We start from the raw sequence: 16019 nt of genomic DNA on the forward strand, positions 1-16019 counted from the left end.
CTTTTCTGAAAACTTATTCCGATAGCGTACTGAGCATGTGTAAACTTTGCCCTTCATTCCTGCACGTGGTTTTAGAAAACAGAGAAAATAATAATAATCTGTAGTCAGTCTGCATGCATCCATTTGTCTAGTTAGGGATAAAGTAATATATTTGTTAAAGTCTGTATGTATTTGTTAATAGCCCATACTGAAGCACATGAGTTATTGGATTGGTCTCCGTTCTATTGCAGAAATGTCCGGTCTGTTCAAATCGTACTTAGGCTACGATACTTTTGCATGCGAAAATATCCTGCATTTTCCAAAAACTTCAATCCATGTATACAGTTGAATTCTAATTAGATTTTCTATCGTTAATCATGTAAACACAGAAAAGTGACGTTTTAAGAAAATCAGTTTTCTGATTCAGTTTTCCGAAAACATTAGTTTTCAGAAAACGCTTTGTCATGTAAACGTACTGTGTGATGCACTAGGAATGTGATCGAGATCATTGACATGGATTTTGCCTAGATGTATTTGTAATGTTGTCAGACTCCCCCCACACTTTATGTACAGTGTACAATGTCAAAGCGTTAACGGATTGATTTAATTAACACATTTCATTTGAAAATCACTTGCTACTAAAGCTCTCATTACTACACCATGAGTTCAATACAATAACACTGGTTTTTGAAAAGCCTGCCCTTTGAGTCTAGCTGCAGTGGAAATTCACCAGCAGAATCTTTCACATTTCCCACCCTAAAGAAGGGATTCAATCAAAACATTTATTTCTGTTATTTCTCTCTTCTACGAGGACAGTCAATCAGGCTTTTTTAGTACAGTATAGTATTTTTAGATTGAATCCCACTTTGTTTTGTTATTTCCTGGCATGCCCTTATAGAAAGCACAAGAAGTCTGACTGTGACATATAAATACCCACAAACACAGAGCAAAAATAAAGACTGCACAAGGTGCAACTGTAAGTAACACATTTATTATAAAAAAATCTGTACTATCACTTTAACATTTGTGCACATGTGGGAGAGAGGAACTGAAAAAGAACAGAATCGAATGGGTGATGTGATGTGCCGGTGCTGAAGTTTGCAGTGATGTAAGCTTATAAAGTGTGCTGCTGAGTACAGCATAGTGCACCCAGAGGTAGGGTTTGTTTAAAGCCAATTGAAGCAACGCTGAACTGAGGATTTGTCTTTAATGAATTCTTCAAGGATTTGTGCTGTTCATGTTTTAAAGGGTTTTGCTTTTAAGCCAGACTCATTTAATACAAGATAACAGTCAGTTCTTTACCACTAGTGAGCTAGGTGGGTATTATTTTAAAACAGTGACATTTAGATACATTAGGATGATTAGATTTTTTACAGAAAGGCAACTTTTTTATATATAAATAACTTGCTTTGGTTTCTATTAATCAGACAATAATCGCAATATTTATAATGGGGTTTTTAATCGATTCATGATTAAGGAGTCCTGGTTTTAGTACATGTGTGTCGTCAGTGCATTACTCTGGCAGCTTCAAACCTGCAGGAATATCAGTTCATATTCCTGTTTGTATAATCGGGAAAGGCATAATCCGGGAGACACAAGAACAAACATTACCTGGATTGCTTTCACAAACATCTGCCTCGAAGTGGTTTTCTTTCAATATAATTTCATATCACAAGCAAACAGGTGTGATTAATCGATTCATCGGTTGGATGATTAATCAATCAATAGAAAATGTCAAGATAAAACCCCCTTAATTATAACCAAGACTTTAAAATCCATTTCTTACCTCTTGTTCTGGGGCTGAGCCTGGAAAAGCCCTCCAAACCCAGATTTATTTTTTCTGCCTTTGTTTTGATCGTGGTATATCCCATGCAAATCTGTTGCAAAGGGATTTATATTGGTTCCATGCACCCTTTCTTACAAAGTCAGTTTTCTATTTATTTATTTATTTATTTATTTATTTATTTATTTATTTATTTATTGTTGTCTGAAACTGGACGACTTTTGGTTTGTATGTTTGTTTATTTTTCATTTCTTTATTTAGTTTTCAAAAAAAGCATGCAGGAGCCTCTATATTCCATGTTGAGATTTTCCATGTACTAACCCACGTTTGGCACAGCTGTAGAGGGGATAGAAATTACAGCGGCATATCCATAGTGATCATTTAAAACAATTATAATAATTACTTCAGAAATTCAGCTTTAACAGCTTTAACATCTTTTCAAAAGCAAAAGTGAACAAAAAAGGACATTAGTTAGTAAGTCTGGTAAACAATCTAAGCAGAAATGTCAATAGAGAATTTGTTGTCTAGCTTTAAACATTTAAACATCCACAACGTGTGGCATAAGAATGAAATAACAAACAGTCTCCCCAGAGAGTTTGAAATAGCAGTGGGGAGGGGGAGACTCCTCGTTGTCTAGGAAATGTAGCCCCAGCGCCATGGCAACAGATGCTCATTTGAGATGCACTTAGGGGACTGTTCTCTTGTGTAAGGCAGACCAGGTATTCCACTACCCAAAACATGTGGTTGTCCAAAATGACAGTCAGAGCGCCGTGTCAGCGATTAGTGAGGAGCAGAAGGGCATTAAATAATTACAAATTCATCACAGATATGCAAATATGGAATAATTGAATCAAAATCCCTATCATTTGTGTAAAGTGGACACACAACATATTTGCCATGCAGTCTTATTATGTACACCATTTACATCAAGCACATATAAATACAGAAGTCATTGGTAATCTTCAGGAGTATTAAGGGATAACTTTATCATCTACTGTACATTTTCCTAATATATAATTTCCAACCCGTTTAATATCTTATGTGTCTTCAGTATGATTCTCAAGGCTGATTGTGGGGAAGCAATTCAATGTTGCACAGGCTTCAGTGCACATTGTAGCACTAATATTCTTCCCCATAACCAGCCTTTAGTATTTCTGAAGCATTTCTTTTTTTGCTTTCCGGTCAACTTCGAGAAGTGAAGGAACTCAGGACTGGTACTCAAATGCAAGTGAATTTACTTATTTTAAAGAAACTCAAACGCTCCAGAAGCAGCACACTGCTGTAGGGGTGTGCAGACAGGTGGGGTTGTCAGTGTTCAATCTCCTGTCTTCAGGGGTTGTCAGTGTTCAGCTGCAATGCATTCTGTGCAGCTGCATGCTGTCCCGTCGTCACTTGTGAAATTCATTGACTGGACTTGTGACTTTAACATGTGACACCATTAAGGAGTCAACAAGTGATGGTGAAAGACATCATTTTGAACTGTGCTTAGCACATGTCGTCCTCCAAATCTATAATCTATAGCCTGCATTATTGAAACCAGGATATGACCCCACTTCTTATATATTCCAAGTGGCTCATGTTATTCCACAGACAAGTTCATTACGGGTTTATCGGATCATTGAATGATTTATCTAGTCTATTATTGAAATATATCTGTTCTTGTCTTGAGAGTGTAGCATGGTTCAATAAGAAGCGCAAAGGACTTATCACTAGAAGGTTTGAACCCCAGCCAGTAAATCTCAGACATGTCACCACATTGTACACTATATCAGGTAAATGGACACCCCCAATGGAAACAGAAGAGCATTACAGCAACTTCTGCAAATTGTTTCTCTGTCTCCCAAGTTGGACTGGAGTTTGGGTTTGCTTGTGAGTTATTTATGGAGGTTTACAAAACTTTAAGTTTTTGAAATGAAGATTATTAAGTCTGAAATCTTAGCATAGCATAGCAAAGCATAGCACAGAAACCAGGAGCACAGGACACCGAGTTAGACATGAACTAGGGCAGTGGGTAGGAGGTGCTTCTTTACACAGAGAGTGAAGAGGCAGCACGTAGGAGACTCTTCATTACACAGAGAATGATGAGGCAGCACATAGGAGACTCTTCATTACTCAGAGAGTGATGAAGCAGCAGGTAGGAGGGGCTTCTTTACACAGAGTGATGAGGCAGTGGGTAGGAGAAAGGACAGAGAGTGATGAGGCAGTGGGTGGGAGACTCTTCATTACACAGAGTGATGAGGCAGTGGGTAGGAGACTTCATTACACAAAGAGTGATGAGGCAGCGCATAGGAGACTCTTCATTACACAGAGAGTGATGAGGCAGCAGGTAGGAGGGGCTTCTTTACACAGAGTGATGAGGCAGTGGGTAAGAGCCTCTTCATTACACAGAGAGTGATGAGGCAGTGGGTAGGAGACTTCATTACACAAAGAGTGATGAGGGTATGAAAGGATTAGCCATGTATTATTACTTAACAGTTCTGAAGTCGATCGGTTACTATTGTAGAAACCAGACTTGCAGTGATTGTTTGAACAGCCTCCTCTCATTCATCATTTTTCTTACGCTCTTATGTTCTTTGTTTTTAGCAGAAAACCTTCCCTGAAAATGAATTTAGCAGCAGGCAGAATGCTCACCGGCTGTCCGTGGATACCTGGGGCGAGACATTCCAGAGAGAACGAGCTCTGAGTGCAGCCAGCGTTCTCACCAACGCCATGGAAGGTGAGAGCTCATACTGCTGTCTTAAAATGTATGTTCTTCAAGTCTGATAATAGAGTTCACAAGTAGCTAACATAAGAACATAAGAAAAGTTTGGGAGTGATAACACACCATTTGGCCCATCAAGGCTCATCCCTTGTTAGCACACCATTCTCCCCTACTGGGGGAACTCATTTAAAAGCACACAATCCAGTCTTGTTTTAAATGTCCCCCATTGTTTTCGATCCTACTATGTCACCTGCTGGGCTATTGCATGCAGTTATAACTCTCTGTGTAAAAATGTTCTTCCTACCTTCTGTTGACAGGGACAGCTTTTGTGTCAAGCATGAACACCATAGTAAACTATATGGAATATGTGCATGTTGTATATATTGCACATCTTCCAATGCACAGAAACCAGGGTACTAATGGTAATAATGGTAACTCCTCTCCCACCCTAATAACACCCCGGATTGCATCTGCTGCCCTGCTTAGTGTCAGAACGGAACTGCCACACATGAGCTGACAAAGAGGAGCAACAAGTGTTCTTCTGAAGCTTTATAAACACAGGGATGAAACCTTTCATTCAGCTGGTAGACTAAGGATTCCCACTCAGTTCAGATTCAAATACAGTGGAACTCCGTTTATCCATGCGCTTGGAGGGACACAGGTACATAAGTAACTGCCTCTGGAGAGCTGATTTTACAGAATCGGCATTCTTCTGCTGTTCATACCAAAAAATGAATCCTCGCATCTGTTGCGCTGCTGTCTTGATGTCTGCTCTACAGGTTTTAGACTGACGCATGCGTCTTTGTGTGTGTGTGTGTGCGTGTGTGTGAGTGTGTGTGTGCGTGTGTGTGTGTGTGTGTATGTGTGTGTGTGTGTGTGTGTGTGTGTGTGTGTGTGTGTGTGCGCGCGTGTGTGTGTATGTGTGTGTGTGTGTGTGTGTGTGTGTGTGTGTGTGTATGTGCGTGTGTATGTGTGTGTGCGTGTGTGTGTGTGTGAGTGTGTGTGTGCGTGTGTGTGTGTGTGTGTGTGCGTGTGTGTGTGCGCTTGTGTGTGTGTTTGTATGTGTGTGTGTGTGTGTGTGTGTGTGTGTGTATGTGCGTGTGTATGTGTGTGTGCGTGTGTGTGTGTGTGTGTGTGTGTGCTTGTGTGTGTATGTATGTGTGTGTGCTTGTGTGTGTGTTTGTGTGTGTGTGTGTGTGTGCGTGTGTGTGTGTGTGTGTGTGTGTATGTGTGTGTGTGTGTGTGTGCGCACCGCAGGCATTAAGTATACATTGGCAACATAAAACTCGTCAGGGAGCCGCTGATAATTGAAGTCGCGAATGAATGGGGTGTGGATAAATGAGGTTTACTGTACTTACTAATTCAGAAGGCATTGCTGAAAGAAATTAAATGACCAGTTCAGTGTGGGTCAGGAGCAATGCAGCATGTCCTAGATTTTTGGAAATGTCTTCAAAAGAGAATTTGTTGGAGGACGCGAAATGAACGATGTTTATTAACCCCTTTGATCCTGAATTATTTTTATCAAGCTGAAGAAGGAACTCCTTTACTGAGTATACATAAATATTTTTTTCAACATCTAATTATACACTACCTCAGACTGGCACCTAGGTTAAGTCCCACCAGGACTGAAAGGGTTTAACAGCAGAATTGAATCACTGGGCGGACAGATGTTTCTGTTGTGTGTCTGGTACAATACCCTATTGTACTAAACAGAAATTAAAACTTGTTTGGCTGACCTTTTTTATTATGTGACAATAAAACATTCTCGTATTAGCCCTGTCTAGAATTTCAGAGGTCAATGTTGGTAGGAAACGATAGCTTATGATTTCTGTGTTTACAGGAGGTTTAGTCTTTGGTTGTTTTGCCAAAATCAATAAAGGCTGGCAGAGTCTATATATATATACATATATATATATATATATATATATATATATATATATATATATATATATATATATATATACAAGGAGAACAATATCAGACAGTATCTCAGTACTTCACGGGAGTTGGGTCACACCGGGAGTTCTCATTCTTGACATTCAAGAGTCATAAAATTCAGGTTCCACTAAATATTCACCATAGATAACAATAATTTTAAAAAAAGCTTTACAAAATGATTCTGCTTTTGTGCATTTGTGTCCAGTAGAATAGTCTGCCGTTAGTGTAGATCAGCTCTTATTTATATTCCTTGCATTGGTTTCTAGACAAAAAGCCAATCCAGATTCTGTCGTAGAAGACTCTGAAAGGACCAGGCTCTGATTACTGTTTATTTGCTTCACAGTGTCCCCATTCACTACTGTCCAAGAATACCCTGCTAGGGTAGCTTTAGATTTCAGTTAGAACAACCAGTAATACATATCATTGCAGTTTAGATTACAATTGGATTTACCCCAGACCGCGCTCAAAACATATTACTCAAAGCTATTTTAAAGAATCAGAAGAAATATGAATAGTGACAACTTGTGGAAAGGACACATTCCTTTTAATTGAAAGTAATTTAAATGTAATTAATAATTCAATTAATTTAACACAATACGTTATCGAATCGGTTATATTTACTAATCCAAGAGATTTTGCCATTAATGGAAGATTTAATTATTGGTAATGTTTGGTCATTTCAGTAAAAAATAAATTAAAGTCACGTCAAGCTTTCGAAGGCCTATGTGAAACAGGCCATACTGCACTGCTAGTCAGCCAGCTAAGCATTGACTGGGCTGGGGGACCGAAGCACAGTCACAGAAGAGACTTTTCCAAACAAGACTGAAAGCATGCCTGTATGTAGCAATCAGTAAACTACAGTGGAAGCATTGTAAAGCACAGGCGAGATAAGTCAATCACAGATATGTATGGTAAAGCAAGGTATAAACCTGGGAAAGTGTGGTAAGTACGGAGTGAAATTATAGTAAAGGCATGGCTAAGAGCAAAAATACTGTGCAAAAAAAAGAATGTTAATGTGGTCCATGCACGTGTATGTATATGAGTAAACTCCCAGTCCCAGCCTTAGATGTTACTGCATGAGAATACATGATAACACTTTATATGAAGTGTTTCCAATTACTGTGTACTTACATTGTAGTTACTTAGTAAATACATGTGTACTTACACATAATTACAATGGCATTATGCATAGTTACAATGTACTTAATATATACATTTTGTTGCATAACATAACACTAACCTTATCCCTATCCCTAACCCTATTCCTAACCCTATCCCTATCCCTAATCCTATCCCTATTCTTTTCCCTATCCCTATCCCTATTCCTAATCCTAATCCTAACCCTATCCCTATCCCTATCCCTAATCCATAATCCTATCCCTATCCCTATCCCTAAACCTAACCTAGGACGACCGCTCCTGGGTAGAGTGACTATGGTCTTGAACTTTCTCCATTTGTAGACTATCTGTCTGACAGTTGATTGGTGGAGCCCCGAATCCTTAGAAATGGTTTTGTAACCCTTTTTCGACTGATGAGCATCAATAACTGTTTTTCTGAGGTCCTCAGAGATTTCTTTTGATCATGGCATGATGTGTTTCCACACACCTGTATGGTGAAGACCAAACTCACAAAGTTTCTGGGGTGGGGCCAATAAACTCACACCTGAAGATCTACCTAATTATTTAAACACCTGATTCTAATTATACCCTTAATTGAGCTGATAAAATCAGGGGTTCACTTTTTTACATACCCTGAATCTTAATTTCTCATTGTTTGTCTAATTCATACATCATTTTGTTTCAAAAGACATGGAATTGGTTAATATAAACCCCATTGGATATTTAAGAAAAGAAGGCTATCATGGAAAAACTATGGAATTTCCATAATTATCATTGGGGTTCACAAACTTTTTCTTGGCACTGTAACTCTAACCCCCCTAACTCTAAACCTAACTCTAACCCTTTTCTGATACAAATGTGTACTTACATATATCATGCAAAAAGATGTACACATAGTAACTATGCATAATAACATTGTAATTATATATAAGTACACTTATATTTACAAAGTAACTACTATGTAAATACACAGTTCAAATCCTGATTACATATATTGTACAGTAACTGCCTATGGAGATTTCTGTACAGTTGTGTGTCCCACGTCGGAGAGCTACAGCACTAGCTTGTAAATACGCAGCCTGCCATTCCAAGTTAATTCAATATTGTTTGCGGGTGATTTATTTGTAGAACTGGAAGAGTCTCATCAGAAGTGCCACCCCTGCTGGTATCGCTTTGCACAGAGGTATCTCATCTGGGACTGCTGTCCGCTGTGGCTGAGGGTGAAAGAAATGGTGAATATCGTGGTGATGGACCCCTTTCTCGACCTGGCTATTACCATCTGCATCGTCCTCAACACCCTCTTCATGGCTCTGGAGCACTACCCAATGACAGATGACTTTAGCAAAATGCTGTTTGTGGGTAACCTGGTAAGCTGAATGTTCATTGGCTGCTGCAGTGGTGTCGCATGGCCAATAAGCTTATGCTTAGCTAACCTTTTAAAAAAAATATGGCAAGGCTGTATTGCACAGAATATAAATAGTCTATTATTTTCATATGCATGTGGAGGTTTCCATACCCTGATGGAGCTCAAATAGATTATGAAAGTCGCTGGGCTAAATTCTCAAACATATTTTTTCAGAAAGTAAAAATGCACCAAACCACCATTTAATGTTGGATGGTTAATGCCGAGTTGGAGTAAATAGCTTTTCAAATCCTGTCCTCAATTTGTGAAGTGTTGTAGAATCAGCCTATAACGTTTACAGCATCAGCCTCAGTTACCTCAATCCTGAAGTGTCTATACCTCAATGATGTAAACACATTTCACGGTGTAATGGTCCCAAATATATACATTCTAGCTCTGTACTTAAGGGTCTGGACTTTTTGGAGACTGATGCCTACTTCTCACAATGGAGGAGATGCATTGTGGGAGTGTGATTACAGTGAATGGAGCTGGACGCTCAGTTATTGAAGCACATGGCAGTTAACAGTGTGCAGTGAAATCAGAAACGTATCAAAGGAAAATGTAATGTGAATGTTTTTCGGAGCTGGTACTAAAGACTGGACGGTGAATTCTTACTGTACTGTGCGTATACCTGACTATCCGTGGCTTGTGGGACCGATTGTGAGGCTGGGGGAACGGAATGTGTGATGACAAATAAACCCAGGCCTCTTTGGAAAACAACATGTCTGAACTTATTCAGTAAGATATTATTTTCCACAATGTTACTCCGGCAGAAACCTTACCACGCCGGCTCCTCCTTCTGTTTCTTTGCAGTTTCTGAGTGCCAACAATCAAATGTGTTGGGTGTTATTCCCCAGCTGGTTTTATTCCCCAGGATGCGTGATTAAAATGATCAAAACAACTAGCGGTATGTATCGCTGCGAGAGGTACAGCACGGGATACAAAAAGGGAGCATGTTTGTTGTAAAGTCTACTGGGTGCTCTGTAACTTGAGAGAGGGCCTCAGTCAGTAATGAACGTGACGTGGTCAGACTGCTTTGGGAGCTCTGCACAGGATTATATGCACAGTAACACAGCACTCCTTTGTTAGTCCATTAATTGATCATTTATAAATCACATTAAAAAATGTTCTTACATCAGGAACTTTAACTCCAGCTGTATTAGCAGTGTAAGCCTGATTGAAGCAAACTGTATTTATAAAAGTATTGGAGTGGCTTTATTAGATTAAATGGTGGTGACGGTGTTGTCAGATGATCGATGAAGACCTTTGTTCAGTAATGCCATGTCTGAGTGGCTCTGTAAAGTATAAGAGGATAAACAGGATCCCCACTGGACATTTCAAATGTTCATTAATACAGATGTTCTACTGCAGTCACCCAGACGAAGGGGATTCGTGTTTTGCAGTAAACCCTTTAAGAGTGTCTCTATAGTCTTGGGTGAGCAGGTATAAACATTTTATTATATTATCAGACATCTTCTGCTCCATGAAGAAATCCCTCAAGGAATGCAAATTAACAATGTTTAGAGACAGCCGTAAATAGACTCACGGTAAATTTGAAAGGTATTGCACTTTATAAGGACTTTCTATTGATCTGCACTGAATCACCATTGGGCTGATATAGTATCAACCGTCTAAAATATGACTGATGTATTTTAACCCATGTGGTGCACAGCACCTATGAGCACTCATATAATACATGTAAGGGAAGAAACTAAAAAAAATAAAAAAAATTGTCTAACAGACAAACGTTTCCAGATACAGGTACTGCAAGTGTCTTTTTCAATTTAATTTATGCATCTTTGCTTGTAAGGATCCTCAAAAACAATGTCAGTGCTTTGCACAATGTCAGTGCTTTGCACAATGTCGGTGCTTTGCACAATGTCGGTGCTTTGCACTATGTCAGTGCTTTGCACTATGTCAGTGATTTGCACTATCTCAGTCTTTTAGCTGGGAGTTGTAATGACGATATGTGGACAACCGGAGCTCTGAAAGGAATCCGATCCTTATGACATCAGATAATCCTCCTCTGCACATGTTCAAACATACCATTTAACCCACTTATCAGCACTGTTATGGAAACCAAACCACTGTACACCAAACGCTATAATCAACAAGAATACATGCTAAATAAAACAAATGCAATTGTTCAATTGTCATGTTATCAGTTTCATGCTTTTAAACACATTTGCAATTTTGCACTAAAAGGCTAAAATGGCTTGAATGTTAATATATCCTGACCTTATAAACAGTGTTGGTTTGGCAGGGTCTTCGGCAGAGCCACTCTTTAATAAGTGTTTGTGAACATGATACCCTGAGACAGACATCACTTCCTGTCCCCCCTAACACAGTGTTTGTAAACATGACACCCTGAGACAGACATCACTTCCTGTCCCCCTCACACAATGTCTGTGAACAGCATACCTCGATACAGACATCACTTCCTGTCCCCCCACACAGTGTCTGTGAACGGAATACCCCAAGACAGACATCACTTCCTGTTCCCCCCACAGTGTTTGTGAACATGACACCCTGAGACAGACATCACTTCCTGTTCCCCCCACAGTGTTTGTGAACATGACACCCTGAGACAGACATCACTTCCTGTTCCTCCCCCACAGTGTCTGTGAACGGAATACCCCAAGGCTGACATCACTTCCTGTCCCCCCCCCCCACAGGTGTTCACTGGAATCTTCACTGCGGAGATGCTGTTTAAAATCGTTGCCATGGATCCCTACGAATACTTCCAGCAGGGCTGGAACATCTTTGACAGCATCATCGTCTGCCTCAGTCTGATGGAGCTGGGTCTCTCCAATGTGGAAGGGCTGTCTGTGCTGCGTTCTTTCAGACTGGTAATTCTGTTTCTGTTTAAGCTTTCACTCTCCAGGTAAACCACGGTAAACTGTGGTAAAGTAGATACCTTGGCATGGCTAGCATAGGAAAACAGCAAAATGTGTTTTGTTTTTTTTAAATTTATTTTTTTATTCCAATTGCCTAATTGTTTTTGTTTTAGTCACTTTTTAAATCATTTGTGTCTTTTTTAATTTCTAGTTTATTCAATTTTGATTTGGCTGTTTTCAATGTAATTGTGTGTGTGTGTGTGTGTGTGTGTGTGTGTGTGTGTGTGAAGCACTTAGGATCCTTTTAATGAAGGGCACTGTAGAAATGTGTATTGTATTGTATTGTATTGAATTGTATTGTATTGTATTGTAAAATTATAGTGCAAATGTACTGTGGTAAGGGACAGAACTTCCCATTAAACTAACAAAGCAACATAAAGCTTACTACATCATTCATAGCTTTACTGTAGGAGTCACACAACCGAAAACTACACAGTCCTATAAAGAGCAAACAATGGACATCTTAACTGTGTACTTTTTTTTAAGAGAACATCTGTCGAAAATAACAAGACTATGTTGCATTGTTTAGTTTCCAATTACAGCATCGCATGTACGCCCTTCGAATGAGACAGACACACAAACAAGATCCTATTGGAAGAGACCAATTACAGCATAACATGTACGGCCTTCGAATGAGACAGACACACAAACAAGGTCCTATTGTATGTGACTCTGCAGCAGCAGTTGTAATGCATAGTTCACCCCTAGTCCCTATAAGCTGCTCTCGATAAAAGCGTTTGCTAAATGACTAATTAATAAATGATTGGCCTGTGTTTAATTCCTATAATGCTTGTGGAAGCTTAATATGTCTTGCAAAAAAAGTGTTTGTAAAAGTGCAGTGCATATATCAGCTTGCAGGAGCCACTGTTTGTATAATCTGCTCTACCCATGACGAGAGGAGTCAGCTGCAGGATCAAGCAACACAAAATACAGGATTACAGCTAAACCGGACACATTTAACAAATACATTTTTTTTTTTTGTTTTCATTACTTAATCTTTGAAGGTTATTCCTTCGACCGCTGATGTTTTTAGTTCTGCTAAATGCAACATAACCCCATTCCCTCACAGCATGTTTGTTTCAAAAGGTTTTGCATACATTTCAATCGATTGCTGCTGCTGCAGATGTAAACCTGTTGGCATGCATATACTTTAGTAGCTGCTCTCTCAGTTCATGGTACCGTATTACTGTATTTTTTTAGAAGAACTGTATGTATATTGTCATTGCCACAGCAGAAACTTAGTGGTCTTGTGTTAGAACGGAAGTTCCAATACACCAGCAAATCTGCTTCCCTTTACCCTTTTCTTGCTCATCACCAGTACACGTGGCATTCCTGCTTTCTGATTGTCTCAGAAGCTAACAAAGGTTGGGCATGTTCAGGGTAGCTGGAAGTAGCGTTTCAGTTGGGGTTGTTCCTTCAAGCTAAAACTTAAGTTTCCAGCACCTCATAAGGAGTCAGGACATCCCTGAAAAGCATGATGTTGCTTCTCAGTGGATCTATCCTGCTTAAACATCTTCAAAGAACAACAACAATTCACATTTCTGTATCGTCTTTCATCCCACGGATCTCAAAGCGCTTCACACACACACACATGCACACACACACACACACACAAGCACATACACACACGCACAAATGAACACTTTAAACCATTACATGAAAAACATCATCTAATAAAACAGACATTTAAAAAATGTGGTTTTATTTGTAAAAAAAAAGCTTGTTACAAAAATGTAAAATAATTGGAATTTAAAAAAGGACAAAATGAAAATGCAGTTTTGATTGTAAAATAGGAAGTCTAAGATAGGAAAGCTATTTTGTAAAACAGCGTCCCAGCTTCCCTGACAGACGAAGGCAGAGTATTTCATAATTTAGGAGCTTCACAAGGCCCTTCCTCCCATATTATTTGAATTCACACTTGCTGCAGGGGTGCTGTTTAAGACATGCATGCTTCTTCCCCCTTTTTCACAGTTACGGGTCTTCAAGCTGGCAAAGTCGTGGCCAACCTTGAACACGCTGATTAAGATCATCGGGAACTCTGTAGGTGCCTTGGGGAACCTGACCCTGGTTCTGGCCATCATTGTCTTCATCTTTGCCGTGGTGGGAATGCAGCTGTTTGGGAAAAGCTACACTGACTGTGTCTGCAAGATCAATAAGGACTGCAAGCTGCCTCGGTGGCACATGACAGACTTCTTCCACGCCTTCCTTATCGTTTTCCGCGTTCTGTGCGGAGAGTGGATTGAAACCATGTGGGATTGTATGCAAGTAGCAGGGGAGCCCCTGTGTCTCATTGTCTTCATGCTGGTCATGGTGATTGGGAATCTAGTGGTAAGTGTTGTATTAAGTATATTCATTTATGTTTAAACTTTGTGGTTTTTATTTTTTTTAGCTCAGGTTGAAGGCACTTCATGTACTCGGAGTGACTATATACTAAGAGGAGTAAGAGTGCTAGGCAGAAGCATTTGCTTGATGCTAGATTGCAAGAAGGCTGGCGTGTGAGGTGATTTGGATCATGTGATCACTCCATGGCTGTAACTTAATTTGGCTGACTTTGCTAGTGAGCGCTGTTTCAGGTGGCTGAGCGTTGAAATGAAATGAAAAGCTAAACAGTGTCGCGAAATAGGGCTTCGGCAGATTAACAAAATTCAGTTTGCTAATGGGGGAAATTGGCAGGTTTTATTCCTTGTCTGTTCATTATGTGTGAGCTAAGAGAGCTATATCCTTTGCAGCCATGAGTTGGGTTAAAATAATACTGTAATTGGAGCCACGTATAATTGAAACCCCCCAATTGTTTGTTTATTTATTTATTTATTTATTTATTTATTTATTTAGTAGTTATTTTGGGGATTCTGTACAGTACATACTGAAGTATGATCAGATTGTAGTCGGGTATTAGGAAAGTAATGCTGTAGACAGCAGCTGCTTACTTGACTTTGGTACACTTACAGTCCCAGTGTCCTATACAGAGCTCTCCTGGTGGGCACACGGGGTCTCCTGGGGTGGCTGGCAGGGAGTGTGACAGGGTTTATAATTGCGGATCTGCCAAGGGTGCTGTCAAGTTAGTTTAAGAAAGTTTTATAAGAAGAACATAATAATGTTTACAAACGAGAGGAGGCCATTCGGCCCATCTTGCTCGTTTGGTTGTTAGTAGCTTATTGATCCCAGAATCTCATCAAGCAGCTTCTTGAAGGATCATCAACAACATTACTGGGGAGTTGGTTTAGTGCATAGGAATATGCACTAAACTGATACAAGTGTCTGTCAAAACTTTATGTTAAATGTTTGAGTAAAGGAAGCAAGTTTGTACCACTCATTAAGTATTTTATTTAATAGCTATTGAGTTTTAAATTGCAATTTAAAAGAAACAAGTGTAGATAGTGTTTAAATGTTGTTAATTAACTGTATGTATACGGCCCGTCTGTGTTCTGTGACCGTCTTGCTCAAGATGAGCGAGTGGCAGAGAATTACAGTACTTGCTTGAACCAAAGTCATTGTATTTATCTTGCTCTTAATTGTATTATTACTTGTACTGTGATTCTTGAAATGTTTTTGTTTGCGACTGTAAGTCGCCCTGGATAAGGGCGTTTGCTAATAAATAAATAATAATAATAATAATACAGGCTGGTGCTGCAGGGGGCATGGCCGACAGACAGCAAGAGAGAGAGAGAGAGAGAAAAAGAGAGAAACTGCCATTCTGCTACAAAATGATGTTAAAACTCAGTTTTTTATGTTTAATATTTCAGGGTGAATAAAATGACTTGTTCATCAATAAAAGTGTGTATATGTCTTGGATGTCTGGGTGTATAAATTAGATTAAAACACAAAGCAGATACAACTAAATTAAGGTGCATCTATATTCGTTACGAATATCTGTTTGTATTTGTTACTCAGTGCGGCCCTTAAAAGCAGGCTATTGTTTAAATGGTCCAAGTAGGTCTAGAAATGATAATTTTATTTAGCCCTCATTATAGCTTTATTGTTTTTCTTTTGTTTTACTGCTACAGTAAAGTGCTATGCTCTCTGTGTCGTTATTGTTTCGGCATAACAGTCTCAGAGAAATAAAGAATAGTGGTTTCCAGGTTCAGGCATGAGCCAGTCGGAGACCCTACCTGCTCTGGTTGTTCTAATAATACATGTAAACACCAAAGCCATAAACAAGTCCTTTGCTGTTGTAGCTTCACATTCTGGAGCTGCGTGCCAG

General features: G+C 39.4%; 1 protein-coding gene across 2 annotated transcripts in view; it reads left to right on the forward strand.

The window, feature by feature from the left end:
- Window positions 1–16019, forward strand: part of LOC117394626 (sodium channel protein type 4 subunit alpha-like) — a 143744-nt gene that overhangs the window by 49915 nt on the left and 77810 nt on the right. Inside the window, exons 12-15 of one of the 2 annotated variants that reach the window (XM_059018847.1) lie at window positions 4346–4478; window positions 8648–8886; window positions 11597–11770; window positions 13790–14146. In XM_059018847.1, the coding sequence (XP_058874830.1) occupies window positions 4346–4478; window positions 8648–8886; window positions 11597–11770; window positions 13790–14146 (903 nt within the window). The remainder of the gene's footprint in view (window positions 1–4345; window positions 4479–8647; window positions 8887–11596; window positions 11771–13789; window positions 14147–16019) is intronic. The other variant, XM_059018844.1, reaches the window with a different exon arrangement.

Source organism: Acipenser ruthenus, chromosome 3 (genome assembly GCF_902713425.1).
Source record: "Acipenser ruthenus chromosome 3, fAciRut3.2 maternal haplotype, whole genome shotgun sequence".
Lineage (NCBI taxonomy): Eukaryota > Metazoa > Chordata > Actinopteri > Acipenseriformes > Acipenseridae > Acipenser > Acipenser ruthenus.